The following is a 17,867-nucleotide window of genomic DNA, read 5'->3' as shown; positions in this document are numbered from 1 at the left end:
ACACTGCTGAGGGGAGCAGCTGGCAGGTCAGGAGAGGTCTGCCACGCCATGTGGTCACCTCCGGGGCAGGCGGGAATTGAACTCATGCAGAAGTGACTTTAGCTTCTCAGTGCTGTGCTTTAACCCGCTGCACCACCAGGGAGGGCCCACTTCAATGACTTTTTAAAAAAAACTTGAGAAATAATTTATAAACCATGAAAGTCACCCTTTTAAATGATATAATTCCGAGTGTTTTGAAAATGGTGTTGCATATTCATAACACTGTGCAACCATCTCTACTACATCAATTTCAGAACATTTTCATCACCCTGAAGTGAACCTGTGTACCCACGGGCAGTCATTCCATCGCTTCTTTCTCAGCCCCTCTAGCTACTCATCTACCTTCTATAGATTTGCCTGTTCTGGATATACCATATAAGTGAAGTCACACTCTACTTGGATGCTTCTGACTGGGTTTTTTCACTTAGCATAAAGTTCTTAAGAATCATTCAGACGGTAATATTACCAGTACAACATTGCTTTTTGTGACTGAAAAAATAATCATTGTATGGATATAGCACATTTTACTTACACATTCATCCATTAATGGACACTGAGCTTGTTTCTACTCTTTTGCCATTTTGAATAACATTGCTATAAGCATGTGCAAGCTTTTATGTGAGTGGGTATTTCATTTCACTTGGGAATATATCTAAGAATGGAATTCCTGAGTCATATGATAGTTCTATGCTTAACTGTCATAAAACTACCAGATTTTTCCAAAACGGCTGCATCATTTTAGATTTTGGTCAGCAATGCATGAAGGTTATAATTTTTCTACAACCATGCCAATAATTTTTTGTGTGGTCATCTTTCAGTTTTAGCCATTTTAGTGGCTAAGTAACAACTTGTGGTTCTGATTTACAGGTCCCTGATGGCTCATGACAATGAACATCTAATGTGCTCATTAGACATTTGTTCTCTAAGTGTAATGCAGAGGTAGGCCAAAATGACCTAGTTAAACAGTATTTTCTCCAATCTATTTCTTTTATAAAGTATTTTTCTGATCTACCCCTTCCCTATCCTGTGCCCTGTCCTACTCCCCTAACCCTTTGTTTACCCAGGTTTAAGGATAGAAACCCCAGAGAGCATGGATAGGATTTTCTAGTGCCAAGAGACTTGAGCCACTTCCTCTGCCTAGAACATCTCAAATTCTAGAGAGTGAGTGTGGGTGGAATACCCTTGGGGGCTAACAGAGGACAGTGTCAAGCAGTCCCCTGAACAGCTCAGACTTAGTGCTTTATCCACCATACCCCAAAAGCAGTTTGTTTCAGCATGGTTGGTGGGGTAGGGCATCCCGTATTAGCAGGCCCTACTTTGAAGCAAATTCTAAGTTTGACCATTGGTCTTCCTAAGCCAGGAATTATATAGAGAACTATTCTGATTGTTGTAAGTCCTTCACAGACATGTTCCTCACCAAACCCATGAGGTCCTGGGCTACCCAACTCCTTGACAAAGAAGTTGGCTTTATGGTCAGTAAGAATCCCACAGAATGTGGTAATTTTATTCTTCTACCAATTAAAGAGACACAGACATCAGTATACACACAACTGAAACACACTGACACAGGACCATATAAGTGGCCACCTATCCAGATACAGAGAAGTGCCCATAGCTTTCAATCCAAACACTTACATCTAAATGTTCCAAGGTCACATCTTTGAGGAATCCACAATCTGGATGAAGTAGCTGACAGAGGACAGTGTCCGCACCCTTGCAGAACAACATCACTCGGTCTTCAGGTGTCCTTACTAAGGATAAACAAGTTAAGCAAAATAACCACACAGGCCCATTGTTATAAGACCATCTGGGTCACCAAGGGAGGCCCATTGTTATAAGACCATCTGGGTCACCGAGGGAAAATGGCATTTGCTTTTGATACCACTGTGGGGGAAGTGCTCAGTGAGTGGTCACATGGGGGAAATGGTATGGCAAGGACTGGTGGGACAGAGGACCTATGAGACCCAATTCTTCCATGCGCCTGATGTCACGCGTGGAAGACTCTGATGTAGAATCACATTTAACATCTCAACTCCAAATCTCAAATCTCAAGACCAAGGCCCATAACTAGTAAGGACCAAGGATGAAAAATGGCCTTTCTCCTCTTCAGTCTGAGATCCAAATGAATTGACAGCAAGATAGTATAAGTTTCTTCTTTATGATCTGTCCCCAACTTTTATTCCAAGTTCAGTTTTTATGGATTTATTGTCTATTTTTATGTTGGCTTTGAGGGTTCTGATGAGCGATTACCGAGGAAAGCTAAAGAAGTGCCCTAGCTTATGATACCAAGTCCCAGATGTACATGATATATAAAGAATATGTGATAGGAAAAAGTGGGAATGGCTGTGCGTGTTTGAGGCATAGTACCTGCAAGAAAGCATGCTTTTCATGTCTTGAGGACATGAAAGAGAAAACTGAATCATGAATATGCACAGATGACAAGTAAGGGGGTAGAACTGACCAAGAGGGGTACCCACCAATAACAGACATCCGCTTGCGCACACTGCTGAAGTCCAAAATAGCCAGCAGTTGGTAGACTTTGGTTTTCCCCCTTTTTACGACTGTGATAGTCTCAGATGTGCGGGCGCGGAATACAAAGCCAAAGTTCCTGGCAGCAGTGACGAGGGCACCTTCATCTGGGGACTGAGCCTGATATATTAGCTCACCTGGAAGGAGAGAAGAGGGCAGCTAGAGCCAACAGAGATGTGTGGCTAAAGTACACCCAGAGTGACACTGTTTTCCAAGTGCTGTGCAGAAAGATGGAGCCCATGTAGGGACACCTTCCTTCAAACTATCTCACCAGTCTGGCTCAAAAAGACCAGATTGAATAGGACAGATCGTTTTTTCCCTTTCAAATATTTTCAACTCATTTCACAGACCGGAGTTTGTAAGGTACACGCAATATATACAAACAAGTAAAACAAAGACAATCACCCTCCTACTTTAGTGGGTAAAGATGACTCACAGGTGCTTGTTAAATAGTCATATCCTGGTCTTACCAAAATTTAATGAATGCAGAATCACAAAATCTGGGAGGAAGGCCCAGGAAATTGAATTCAATGATAAGGGTCTCCTATATAAGACTGGTCACACATTGACAAACACTGCTATAGCACATTAAGATCAATGATTTAGAAAAACAATTAAGAAATAAATATAAATGAGTATTGTCACCTTAAAACTTTCACCTTGGAAAGCCAAATAATTCACTAGGCTGAATCTGATATTACTTAAGATATTTCTGAAGCTCTTTCTTTAGAATGCTGCTATAACCTAAAGTATATATTGGACTATTTCTCTTTCGAAGGTCTCTCTGATTTTTAAAATATTATGTATCATCAGAGTTATATTTGTGAATAAGGTAGGCAGGGTAGTATAATTTTAGGTCAGACATAAGGTGTATCTTTGGGACAATGAAACTATTTTCTAGTGTGTTTCCGGTCACTCAAGGCAGTAAATATGGACAAGTCCAAATATGCTTCAAATAATAGCAATTTTCTGGAATTTCAGGTCTCAAGAGGCCTGTGGTGGGGTAAGAGCACATGAAGCCAAAAGACATAGGATCTGGGTTCTAATTTCTGCCCTTCTCTTAGTTATAGAATCTTAGTTATGTAAGTCATTAGTCTCCTTTAGCTTCGACTTCCTTCTCTATAAAACTGGGATCAGTCTATGGCCATACCACCCTGAATGCGCCTGATCCTGTCATAAAACTGGGATCAGTTTTCTTGTTCTGCTTACCTCAGAGAGAGGTCGTGAAATTGTGGGAGATAATATGAATGAAAACAATTTGTCAAACTGTAAAGTGATATAAAAATATCAGGTGTTACTATTGGTAGTACTACATTAGGAGTAGATGGACTTTAAAGGTTGTGACTTGTTTGCCTGAATTCTTGCTTGTTAAGAAAAACAGCCATCTTAACAATCAGTCACTTCTTATTCGTTACTTACAAAGTAAGTTTGGATGGATTCAAGGATGACATCGTCATTTTTGATTACTAAATACATGAGGATTTGTGGGGATACCTTTAAATTTTAAAATGACAAAAGAATGACTCAACTATTCACGAAATCCTGAGAGGGCCTCCCTGGTGGCCTAGGGATTAAAAGTCAGTACTATCATAGCCATGGCCTGAGTTCAATCCCTGGCCGGGAGGTGGCTCATACAGCACAGCAGTCCTCTCCTGTCTCACCCGTGGCTCCCCTCAGCCATATACCTCAGTAGATCTACCTGTTATGCTCCCCACTCTGCCTCTGGTGAATCCTCTCACCCCCACCCCATACCTCTGGCCTGCTTCCAGTTCTTCTATGCAAAAAGAAAACAGTAATAATAAAAAAGAAGTCCTGCTGTCAATAGTTGGGCTGATCTTTGGGTCATCACAATTCGGGTGGACATCACAATTTCTAGGTCCGTAGTTTTCTAGGTAACACCAAAATTTGACCCCTGTCCAATCACTAAAACTTGTGTAAGGCCAAGAGGTTCTTTTCTACTTGAATATCTCCAGTGACTGGGAACTGACTACATATATTGATTATCCTTCCCACTACTAGACAATGTTCCTTGTTAGCAGGTTCCTTCCTGGAATAAGCCATTATAAATGATACCAAACCATCCTGATGTGGTCTCAGGCCTCTCCTCACCTTTCACTTTCTCTTCTAACATCACGGTATGACACAGTGAGAGTGAGAGGAAAAACAAGCACACCTGAGGATCTCCCCTTCTTACAGCTTCCACCAATGTGTTGTCATAAAATGAAAACTTAGGATCAGCCAGTTTGTTGTAGGAGAAGTCAACCTTTTGTGTTTCCTGAAACACAGAAGGTAGAACAAACATCTCAGCAGTGGCTTGATACTTTACAGGAGGTTAGGAATATTGAGTATGTCACAAATGCCAAACCTGTAACAAAAAAGGACTGACAGATTTGATCACATAAATTAAATTTTTCGACACAGAAAAAATTGTAAACAAGAGCCAAAGAACAAAAATAAGAAAAAGAATTTTAACACATATGCCAGACAGAATTATTACTTTTACTACATATTATTTTCAAACAAAAAGGGAAAATAATACAAATTGGCAGTTAACAACATAAGTGTAGGTGGGCAATATGGAGACTGAAAAGGTGAAAGAAAATAAGTACATAAACATTTATCCTGATTAGTAATCAAAGAATGGTATATCATACTTTCTGTAATTACAATTACATTTTAAAAGATTTTAAAACATTGTTAAAACAAATACTGACAAAGACAAGAAAAAGAGAATTCTTAATATTTTTATTGGGGTTATAAATTGATACAATCTACTTGGAGCGTGTGCAATATTACATGCATTTAAAATATATTTCAAAACTCTTCTGACTAAAAAGGAGGATGGGGGCATCATATGCCCAGACTTCAAACTATACTACAAAGCCATAATAAGAATAGTATGGTCCTGGAACAATACAGATACATAGGCAATGGAATAAAATAGAAAACCCAGAAATAAAGCCACAACATATATGGACAACTAACCCCTGACAAAGGGGCAAAGAATATGCAAGGAAACATGGATAGTCTGGTTCAATAAATGGTGCTGAGAAAACTAGACTACTATATGCAAAAGTATGAAACTAACTAGGTTATTACCTCACATTGTACACAAAACCAACTCAAAATGGATAAAAGACTTGAATGAAAGACCTAGAACCATAAAATATACAGCAGAAAATACAGGTAAAACATCCACAACATATACCTCAGAAACATTTTTGAGGGTTCATCTCCAGAAGCAAAGAAAATGAAGGAAATGATAAAAAGTTAGGACTATATCAAACAGAAAATCTTCTAGTCAGCAAAAGAGACATAACCAAAAACAAAGAGACACCCTACTAATATATTTGCATTCCACACAACTGTTAAGAGACTGATTTCAAAGATGTGCAAATAGCTCACATAACACAACAAAAACAAAACAAACAATCCAGCCAAAAGATGGGCAGACAAAAGTAGATGACTGGATTAAAAAGATGTGGTACATATACACTTCCATTGTGTATATGTACTTAGCAATCAAAAAATATAAACACATGCCTTTTGCGGCAACATGGATAGAGCTGAAAGGGATCATGCTTAGTGAAATCAGCCAGAAAGAAAAAGAAAAATACTGGATGGTTTCACTCATAGCAGAAACATAAAGGACCAGGGGGATAATAATAATAATAATAGTGAACAACTATATACCAGAGACATTTTATGGGGGTGGAGTGGGGAATGGTATCAAAAATGGTGGTGGGGGCAAAGTGCACTGGACTCTGGTAATGGCACATAGGTAATTTGGTGATGGGAAGCCCACGGGGATTACAACTGAGATGGAAAAAGGCACAAAATGATGTAAAAATAAACTATTTAAAAAAAAAAAGATGGGCAGAAGAGGTAAAAAGACACTTCTCCAAAAAGGAAATGCAAATGGCTAAGGGTATATAAAAAAAAAATGCTCAACATCACTTATAATCAGGGAAATGCAAATAAAAACCACAATGAGATACTGCATGAAATCATTGAGAATGGGCCATATTAAAAAAAAAAAAAACTAGCAACAACAAATGCTAGCAAGGGTGTGATGAAAAAGAAACCCTTTTACAATAGCTGGTGAGACAGCAAACCTGTCTAACAATAGCTGTGTGGAGGTTCCTCAAATTACTAAAAATGGAACTACCATATGACCCAGAAATTCACTCCTAAGAATCTACCCTAAGGACACAAAAACCAATTTTTAAAGGAAACCTGCATTCCTGTTTATTGCAGCACTATTTACAATAGCTAAGATACAGAACAACCTAAATACCCCAGACAGATGACTGTATCAAGATGATGTGGTATATATACGCTATGGAATATTATTCAGCAATCAAAAAAAAAACACCACCACCACCACCCACATGTCAGTTGCAGCAACATGAATATAGTTAGACGGGATTATGATCAATGGAATAAGTCAGAAGGAAAAAAATTCCTCCTGGAATACAGGGAAACCAAACAAGGGGTCAAAAAAAGAGAGACAAGGGCCCTCTCTGGTGGCGCAGCGGGTTAAAGCACAGCACTAAGAAGCTTAAGCCACTTCCACATGAGTTCGATCCCGCCTGCCCCGGAGGTGATCCACATGGCGCGGCAGACCTCTCCTGACCCGCCCGCTGCTCCCCTCAGCAATGTACTTCGTGGATCTGCCTATTCTGTACCCCACTCTGTCCCTGGTGAATCCTCTCACCCTCCACATCTTTGGCTGTACCCCAGTTGTGTATGAAAAAATAAATAAATCTTAAAAAAAAAAAAGACAAATGTCACAGGCAAACTATAAATCTGAGACATACAGCAGGGATTGGGGGGAGAGTGGGTCAAAACTGGAGGGAAGAGCACAAGAGACTATGGTGACAATTCGTGGGTGATGTGGTGGTGGGAATTTTATAGGGATAATACCTGAGGGAAGAAATAAAACACTGTACAACAATAAGCAATGATGTAAAAATTAAAAGTAAAATAAAATGTAGCTATCCTTTCACCAACCAATCCCACTTCTAGGAGTTTATTCTAAGGGAAAAATGAGAAGAAAGGAAAGAGTGTAGGTCTTCCACAATGCTATGTATAACAGCAAAAGAAAATAGAACAACAACAAAAAGAGAATAGAGGGTCAGTTAAATAAATTAAGATACATCAGTACAACTGGTTATGACAAAATGATGATGTAGACCTAACTTTACTGACATGGAAAGATTACCATAATATAGTGTCGAGTGAATAAAAAAAATGAAAATAGCATTTATGTGATGATGCTTTTGTCTGTCTTTCTATTTTCTACCTACCTACCTACTTACTTGCCTATCACTAGATCCAAATGCAAGTATATAAATATGAAGAGCATCTGAGAGGATATAACTTTATATTGGTTATCTAAAAGGATTGAATGATTTGATTTTTTTTAACAGTGAGCATAGATTCTTTTATAAACAGAAAAAAACAATAAAGCCATTTTCATTTAAAAATGCAAACCCAAATCTCCAAAAGTAAAAGCAGAGGTCATTTTTAAAATGCTTTCTTATATTATGGAGCTGACTTTAACATTCAGGGGCTAAGGGCTCCCACTCGTGTTAACCATGCTGCTGAGCAGCATAGCCTCACTTAGCTCCCTCAGGCATTTCACAGGTATCTTTAGCCACTCACAGCAGAAATTTCGACCTTCAGTCCATTCTTGTCAAAGACATTACCTGTTGGTAAGGAAGGGTTTAAAGGAAGGGTTAATTTTTTGTGGTAAAGTATATAAAATAAAATTTGTCATTACAACAACTTTATTCTACACTTTAATGGCATTAACTACAATGACAATGTTGTACAATAATCATCATAATAGATTTCAAAACTTTTCAGCATCCTAAGCAGAAGTGCCCCAATCTGTATTTCCAGCTTTTGGCAACTCTTTAACTTTCTTTCTGTCTATGAATTCGCTTATTCTAAATATTTCATGTGAGTAGCACACAACATTTCCTTTGATGTCTAGCTTATTTTACTTAGCATGTTTTCAAGATTCATCCATAATATAGAATGTGTCAGAACTTCATTACTGTTTTAAGCTGGATATACCAGTTTGTTTAGTCATTCAGCTGCTGATGCACATGTTTTGTTTCTACCTTTGGGCTTTCATGCTGTATCCATCCATCTATCTCAATACTGGCATATATCTATCTCTCAAAGAGCTATTTCTTCTGACTCTATATTCCTAGATTTGCCGTCAAACTGCCTCAAATCTCCTCAGGCTCACCCAAACATTAGTGCCCCCATATGCTCTTATCTCCGAGCCAATACTAAGAAGGTTATCCTCTCCCTTAAAAGTGAGGTGTTAGTCCTCACACCAGTGAGAATGGCATATCTTAAAATAACCAGCAACAACAAATGTTGGCGAGGGTGTGGAGAAAAAGCAACTCTCCTGCACTGCTGGTGGGAATGCAAACAAGTATAACCACTATGGAAAACTGTTTGGAGGTTTCTCAAACTGCTAAACATGGAGTTTCCATATGATCTAGCAATCCCACTCCTAGTTATCTACCCAAAAGACGCAAAAACACTGATTCAAAAAGACACCTGCACCCCCATGTTTATTGCTGCATTATTTATAACAGGAAAGACATGGAATAAATCCAAATGCCCAAAAGTAGATGACTGGATTAAAAAGATGTGGTACATATATACAATAGAATATTACTCAGCAATCAAAAATATAAACACATGCCTTTTGCAGCAACATGGATGGAACTGAAAGGGATCATGTTTAGTGAAATAAGCTAGAAAAAAAAAGAAAAATACTGAATGGTTTCACGCATAGCAGAAACATAAAGGACCAGGGGATAAAATAATAATAATAACGAACAAGAACAACTATATACATTTTATGGGGGTGGAGTGGGAATGGGATCAAAAACGGGAGGGAGGGGAGAAGTGCCCTGGACTATGATGATGGCACATGGGTGATTTGATGATGGGAAGCCCACAAGGATTACAACTGAGATGGAAAAACGCACAAAGTGATGTAAACATAAAATATTATATAAATTAAAAAAAAACTATTAAAAAAAAAGTGAGGTGTTAGTGTTAGTAGTCACTGGGCCTTGGAGAGACTCTGTACCTCAGCAAGTCCTGCAATAAAAGAAGTTACCGAGTAGAGATGTGAAAACAGATATAGAATGTTTAGAATTCTTGGCAAGTAAACAGTACAGACAGAATGGGGGGTGGAAGACAGTTTGATGTCAAGGAAAGAAACCTATGATCCTTTCACTCTTACATAGTATATGGTCAGGTCTTACACTGAGCTAGAGAATTAAGATCCTCACCAATTGAACTCATGCAAAAATAAAATTTTAGAGTTTATACATGAAAACTTGTTTGCTGGGGTAGTAGGAAATACTCAAGTGCTCTAGTGTGACATTCAAATAACCTACAATTTACCATTTTAAAGTATACAGTATTTAGTGCATTCACAATTTTGTGCAATTATCACTTCTTCAAAGTTTTTTCATCATCCCCAAAGGAGGTCACACATGCTCTCGCTTTTTAGATGAAATCACTTTCTACTAGTTAGCACCCTGGGGATAGATGTTCATACATTTGAGAACTTAACACTATCACAAAGATAGGTTTATTGTTAAGGCATGAAATAAATGAGAAATTGAATGTGGGAGATATTAATCAATCTTGACTACTCTTCGATGGCTTCTCTTAAGAGTTTATGGGTTTGGGAATAAGCAGTTTTAGTGTATGCTGGTTGCTACATCGGTTTAATATGGGTGAATTGTTTCTAAGACACTGGGAATTCTCTAAGCACAGAGATTAAGTCTTGCACAGTGGTATTTCCAGTGTCTAATATGAAGAATTGCATCTACAAGGTGCTAAATCAATGTTTTTTGGTTAGAATTCAATAGGCTAGGTGCTCTTTGATAGGGAATAAAGAAGGATGTGAAAATAAGAGGTAAGTATGAAACAAAGTTCTATAGATTTAAAGCTATTATTGAAAATAATCTGCAAAGTAGAATTTTCCCAGGACTCAGGAAAAGCAGGAATCCATGCATACCATAGGATATCCCATTAATGGAACACTTGTGGAAAAGCATGATGTTCTGAGTTAGGGTTCCTGTTTTGTCGGAGAATACGTATTTGACTTGGCCAAGTGCTTCATTAAGGGTCGTGGTGCGAGCTTGTGCTGGAATGTTCTTTAGTTCATGAAACATCTTCTGATCCCAGTTGATATAGTAGCTGTTGCCCAATCTTATTATCTCAATACTAAGGAGAAAACAAGAAAAGAAAGGTCCTGGGTCAGAGCCTGACCAACAGATGTATCATCCTAGTTTCCACCTTACCAGTCCTGTGCTAAGTCAGGGCCAGTATCTCCCTTGGGAACCTCTGAATTTGGAGAATCCTTTTCACTAGCCACCTATTGTAATCCTGAATTTGACCATTATCACTCCAAGCTTTACCAATGGGATCCAGACATACCAAGTTTTCTAAGGCATATCCCCCTTTCATTCTTTCCTTTTTTAAAATATAAGTCACGGCCCTCCCTGGTGGCGCAGCGGGTTAAAGCACAGCACTGAGAATCTGAAGCCACTTCCGCATGAGTTCGATTCCCGCCTGCCGCCTGCCCCGGAGGAGACCACATGGCGAGCCAGACCTCTCCTGACCCGCCCGCTGCTCCCCTCAGCAGTGTACTTCGTCAATCTGCCTGTTCTGCTCCCCACTCTGTCTCTGGTGAAGCCTCTCACCGTCCCTGAGCCTCTGGCCTGTACCCCAGTTCTGTATGAATAAATAAATAAATCTTTAAAAAAAATATATAAGTCACACATTTTGAACTTCTGTAGTAATGCAGGGCCTGACAGGGTGGAGAGCTAACTTACATTGATAAAAGGCTGCCTCAGTTTAATAAGATGATTATTGCTGCTGTCATGATAATCTATTGGCAGAGAAGAGTGAGAAACCTGAAACTCTCAGAGCTTCTTTGAGAAGAAAAAGGGAAGGAGCTATGAAAATCAGAAACAGTTTACAGAAGTTGGCCCTCTGATAAATTTTTCAGGAAGAATCAGCCTATCTGTAGGGTAGCTTTTCTCACCAACAGCCTCTTTGTTTTATCTGGATGTTCCCTCTTGTCTTTGCCACAGTCCTCTTGTACCACAAATACCATATATTATAGTTTTATTTTTAAGGGACAAGTGCTGAGTTTATTATTTGTTCATGTCTTGCATTTGAACTATTCCTCGCTGACATCCTTGCCTAAAAGTCTCCTTGCCATAGATTTAACAATCATACAACTGCAATGACCCACTTTATGGGTTTTCCCCTCTGCTGACTTTACAGAGGCCTACCCATTTCTCCAGTTTCTTGTTGCCATCAACTTTAACAGAGCTGATGTGTTCAGCACAAAGGTATTCTGCCAATTTGACATACATCACAGTTGGATACAATGACATAAAGATGGGCTTGGTGCTTGTCTAAGGCTTCGGAAGTTTTGCAAATTCCATGTGCTAAGTCATGGTCAATGAGCATGTTCTTCAGCATCTTTTGCATGGCAGTATTTTTAAAAAAGATTTATGCATACAGGATTTATTTATGCATACAGGAGTGAGGTACAGGCCAGAGGTACAGGGGGTGGTGAGAGGATTCACCAGAGACAGAGTGGGGAGCAGAACAGGTTGACAATGTACACTGCTGATGGGAGCAGCTGGGGAGATAGCAGAGGTCTGCTGCCCCATGTGGGTCATCTTCCTGGCTGGGGATTGAATTCCTGCTGAAGCAGTTGTGTCTAGCTTCATAGTGCTGTATTTTAACTGGTTCTGCCACCAAGGAGGGCCCACATGACAGTATTAATGCCACTATTACTCAAAGCTTTACCATTACTCAAAACAGCAATACTTTCTTCAGTCATGGCAGTGGGTTACAGGTAGAGTGGAATCTTGAATATCCTTCAACCTCCACCCCTGTGCCCCTCGGCAATGGCAAGGAAATCTATAATACATTTCTTTATAGATTCTTTATAGTTAACAAGCATCTTCATTTTAAAGCAGTGAAGACCCTTAAGTGACCTCCTCCCTGACCATCATTCATACATGGTAGGTGCTAGCTCTGATGACTTCAGTAGGAATCCCTGTCTGAGGCAGTTCCACTGAGCAATGTGGAGTCTGTTTGAGATGAGGGAGCAAGGGTAGTCAGACCCACTGTTGACTCTACTGGTCCACACGTGCTAAATCTTGACCACCACAGCAATCTTTTAAAACTGAAACATTTAACTGCATTGTTTCTTTAGTTAGATCTTTGCTGGTTTTATGAATAAATTCAAACTCTTAAGCTTGGCATTTAAGGTTCTCCTGGACCTGATCCTAAATTACCACCCAACACCTTAGTCTAGTTACTCACTTTTCTATGACCACATCAAGCTTTCTAAAATCCTTTAAACCTTTGTTCGTGATTTGTTTCCTATTTTATGCTTGGTGGATTTTATTCCTTTTTTCAAGTATCAGTTTATTTCCTTTTTTTGTAAACTACAAAGCTTCTCCAGAGAGAACTAATCTATTTCTTTCCCCATGGCACTCATATGTATATTTCTATAATATCATTTTTCATATTGTACTATAATTATTTAGTTATCTATTTTCATTGTTATGTTGTCAGTTTAATCTAGAGAAGGGCTGTGTTATTATTCATGTTTCCATCTCTAGCCCCTAATGTAGTGTTTGTTACATGGTAGGTGTTGAATAAATATACTTTCAATTAATAAGGAGTTTTAGTTATATAAGATGCTTTTACAGTGAAGACACCACAGTGCAGGGTTTAGGAAATCTAGAAAGAAGACTGTGAAAATGTTTGGGTGTGCAGATGTGAAAGGGAATATTGAGTCCAAAAGGAGTGTACAGTAGGTGTACAATAAAGACTAGTTTTACCTATTTCAATTTTTTGCTCAAGTTGCTTATGTAAAGTGGGAGTCATTATCCTCCTTCTCTTCTCCAAATCTGAGGGACCAGGACTTAGGAAACTTGTTTGTCACATTTTTAAAAAAAAAATATTTATTTATGCATACAGAACTAGGGTACAGACCAGAGGTATGGGGGTGAGGATTCAGCAGAGACAGAGTGGGGAGCAGAACAGGTGGATCCACTGAAATACACTACTGAGGGGAGCAGTGGGTGAGTCAGAAGAGGTCTGCCATGCCATGTGTCACATTATTTTTATGGGAAAACACATTCGGAGTTCTGAGGAACTGATTTACAAGTGAATGCTTGGAACCTATCCCACTGATAAACTAGAAGCTGTCTCACTTGGTTTTGGCATTACCAAGTTTGTGTGTATTTTTTTTTAAACTAATTCATGTGTTTGTATGTCTCATTTAGTCATCTGTAATATACTCTATTTGAGGGCAGGGACAAATCTGTGATCTGTTTGCATAACCCACATGGTATCTAGCACAGCATTCCAGATACAGAAAGCATGTATGTTATCTTTAGATACTTCTCCATGTGTTTTGTACATTAGAGCCTCTTGAAGTAAAAGGTTGAGGGCACACACTCTATGCTTTCTGAAATTTCACACTCTAGTAGGGGAATTAAGCAATAAGAAGTCAGCTCCCCCCCCCCTGTACCCCAAGGTGATCAAAGAAGCCTACCTGACATAGAGAGAAATGGGAACCATGGTGTTGAGAATAATGAAGTAGGACCAGAACAAGAGGCTGGCAGACCCAAATGATGAAATGACATATTCTTTCCAGGGCAAGTAAGTCTGGAAGTAGTAGCCTTTTTGGTTCTGCCAAATGCCATGCCCGATTGCTAGGATAAAACACATGCTGCCTAGGATCAGGAAAATCTAGAAGTAAAAAAAAGAGAATTAAATTAACATTTTCTCCATGACATGTGCTGCTTTAGTCCTACCTCTTGGAGTCTCATCTCTCAAGAAACGCTTCTGTCCCTTCCAGGAGAGCAGAGGGGCCCTGAAGTTCATAGGCTCTAGGAGGCAGCACCAGGACAGAAGATGGCCTAGTAGGAGCCACCCTTGGGGTTTGGATTGGAGAAAATAGTACTAAAATAAAATGTATACTCATTAAGTGCCAGGAACTACATAAATACTTTATAACACCTCTCTTTTAATAATAGGAGAGGAATTTGATAATAAGAATGTGTAACAGGGTGGTCCCCAGGAAAAGGGGAGGTCCCAAGTTCCCTGCCCCACCCAAAGGAGGGTGGAGCTGAACAGTGAGGACAATCTGGAGAGGAGACAGATGAAGAAGAAGCAGGAGAGTCAGGAGACCCAGAGGAAGCACATGGGGCAGAGAGACATGTGAAGAAGTAGCTTTTGTTTCTTGGTCCTGGGCTGGATGAAACAGATGTGGGTGAAGACCCATGCAGAGGCTGATTATGGCAGCTTTTATCTTGATTTTGATTTTTTTCTTTTCCTTCCAGACTTGTCTGGTCATGTCTGACCCTTTTCTATGGGTCCTGGCCAGAAGGTGCTTTAGACTTGTGCTGGGCTTTCAGGCCTTGCTTTGCACCAAACCCGTTTGGGTGGACTTTTACCCATGAGAGGATGGGTATCTTCAGCTGTTCGATTTAAAAACTATATATTTTTTTGTTTTTTTCTGTATTGCACACTAATTGTATTGAAGTTCCTCTCCATTAAAGGTCTTAATATGTCTAGTCTTAATGTGGTGGTTGGCAGAACCTATTTAGAGTGAGCAGGGTTCTGGGGTGCCCATCTCCCTCCCCTGTAACAGATGGAGAGAATATTTTACCTAAAATCATTTGACTAGAAGATAGGTTTTTGTTTTGTTTGCTTGCTCATTTTTCTTTGCATTTATTTCTCCTCCCTTATTTATTAATTTGCCAGTTATTTACATAACTGTTTTGCAGGGAGGGGGGTGGTGGAAGGGTGGGTGGTACATTTTCATACTGCAATATGCACACATGCTTCACTCATCTTCCACCAAAACTCCTATGCAAATGTCCTTCCTCTGCCTTCCCCTATCTTTTCCAGGAGGGATTTTGTTTTTGTTTTTGTTTTTGTTTCAGTTTTTAAAAATTTATTTATTTATGCATACAAGTACTGGGGTACAGGCCAGGGGTGGGGGGTGGTGGCAAAAGGATTCAGCAGAGAAAGAGCAGAACAGGCAGATTGATTGAAATATACTGTTGAGGGGAGCAGTGGGTGAGACAGAAGAGGTCTGCCTCGACAGGGGGTCACCTCCCTGGTTGGGATCTTAACTAGTGCTGCAGTAGCTGCAGATAGCTTCACAGTGCTGCAATTTGACCCCTTGTGTCCCTGGGGAGGCCCCTCTAGGAGGAACGGTTTAAACCAGTTCCAGAGTCCAAACTCTTAAACACTCCATTATAAGTGCTATTTTAACAAGTCCAAAATGTGTGGCATTGACTTAGGAGTAGGTGGATGGGTGGTAAGAAAAATGATATTAGAACTTGAAAATATGGCTACTAAGTTAATTAGGAGTCAGGTAAAGCTGGAAGGCAGACAATATGCCTTCTGAGCCTATAGCTTTAGGAGAAGTGACCTCTAATTCAGAAAGAATTAGAATACAAATGTATGCTGGCTGTCTCTGACAAGGCATTAAAAGAGAGTTGAAGTAAGGAAACTGGCCACTTTAGGAATAGAAATAAAGAATAGAGAGAAATTTGGGTCATCCAAGGTCTGGAAATCTTGTTATCTTTTAGATTTCAAAGAGGAAGAGACAAAATTGATGTTTTAAGCAAAAAAAAAAAAAAAAAAAAAACCCTCAATAATCCCTTCCAACTAAAAAACTCAATAATCCCTTCCAACTAAATAAAGTAAATGAACTTGGAGACTTGGAGACAAAGTTCAGATTAAAGATGTTTTCACCCAAGGTTATTCTAGATAACCTGAACCTTTTTGCCATTTAAATTGAGAAAAGGGCATAGAGGGATGAGAAAGCAAAGAAACAAAAACACATTTGAGTGTTGAGTGTGACCATATATGGACAATAACACAATGGCTACCTGTGTGACCTTATAAGGGCAAACAGCACAATGACCAGGACTGGGCCTTGCGTCCAGGTGTAAAGCACCACATCAGCTTTAAAAAACTGAACCTAAAGCCTATATAAGAGACACTTTCCCCTACAGCACTAGCAGTAGCTGCAGACCCCACCCTCGGAGCTCTGTCTCAGCTGCTGCCTGGGAGCACTAAACTACTTGTTCAGCCTTTCTGTCTCCTGACTTTCTTCCTTGCAGCTGGACACAGAAATCAGGACAAAACATTGAAATGTTTAGTGGCATCATTGCTAATTTAACAACTATGCCACCATTCTTCCATAGGCAGACAGGGTGGGGAGGCTTAAATGGATAAAGGGAGTAAATGGGACTGCCCTGGAAAACTTGGGCCATTAAATTGATGATCCCTTTATCTGATGATTCCATTCATCAGTTGGGACCCACTGGAGACTAGCCACCCTAACCAAACAAATGGATATAAATAGAGCCTTGGGGGCCACATTCAGGGGAGCAGACCACCCCTGCCTTGCAGCTGCTTCCCCAGCAGTATATTTCACTAAGCCTGTCTCTTCTGTTCTCCACTCTCTCTGGTGAATTCTTTCACCCCCTTGCCTCCGGCCTATACCCAATTCACCCAGATATTTAGAAAAGAACTTTGAGGGAGAAGGGATAATAACACTACCAAATTCATTTTACAAGAACAGCATTATTTAATATAGAAGCCAGAAAAGGGCACGATAAGGAAAGAAAATTATAGGCCAATACCCCTGATGAATACAGAAACAAGACTTTTCAACAAAACACAGTATTTCTTCCCCTGTCCATGGTTATCTGTGGCCTGAAAATCTTATGTACAATAAGATATTTTGAGAGACAGTGTGAGTCACCATACTCACATAATTATTATGTTATAATTTTTCTATTTTATTTCTCATTATTAAGCTCTTACTGTGCCTAATTTACAAATTAAATTACCATAGGTATTTTGTATCGCAAAAAACATAGCATATATAGGATTTGGTTCTATTCACAGTTTTAGGCATCCACTGGGGTTCTTAGAATATAACCCCTTCAGATAAGGGTAAACTACAGTACTAATAAACTGAATTTAACAGCATATTAAAGGATCATACAAAAGGGCATGTGGGATTGAGACATTGAATGAAATTGAAAAATGCACAATTAAATGTAAATTGATCCTATGTTCAAGAATAGGAAGAACTAACATTGTTAAAATATCTATAGTATTCAAAGTCATTTATAGATATAATGCAATGTCTTTTAAGGATTCCAATTAAATGGGGAAATTCT

The 17,867-nt window shown here is 39.3% G+C and overlaps 1 protein-coding gene across 1 annotated transcript in view; it reads right to left on the bottom strand.

Annotated features, from left to right (window-relative positions):
* Window positions 1-17,867, bottom strand: part of LOC101630351 (phospholipid-transporting ATPase FetA-like) — a 57,038-nt gene that overhangs the window by 14,395 nt on the left and 24,776 nt on the right. Inside the window, exons 11-16 of the mRNA XM_012721262.1 lie at window positions 14,210-14,406; window positions 10,634-10,842; window positions 8,236-8,279; window positions 4,678-4,843; window positions 2,517-2,705; window positions 1,675-1,790 (exon numbers count right to left, since the gene is read on the bottom strand). Coding sequence (XP_012576716.1) covers window positions 1,675-1,790; window positions 2,517-2,705; window positions 4,678-4,843; window positions 8,236-8,279; window positions 10,634-10,842; window positions 14,210-14,406 — 921 coding nt within the window. The remainder of the gene's footprint in view (window positions 1-1,674; window positions 1,791-2,516; window positions 2,706-4,677; window positions 4,844-8,235; window positions 8,280-10,633; window positions 10,843-14,209; window positions 14,407-17,867) is intronic.

The sequence above is a fragment of the Condylura cristata genome, unplaced genomic scaffold (assembly GCF_000260355.1).
Source record: "Condylura cristata isolate star-nosed mole 26May11 unplaced genomic scaffold, ConCri1.0 scaffold00006, whole genome shotgun sequence".
Taxonomy (NCBI): domain Eukaryota; kingdom Metazoa; phylum Chordata; class Mammalia; order Eulipotyphla; family Talpidae; genus Condylura; species Condylura cristata.
Note: the sequence above shows the minus strand (reverse complement) of the source record. Positions and strands in the feature narration are given on the sequence as shown.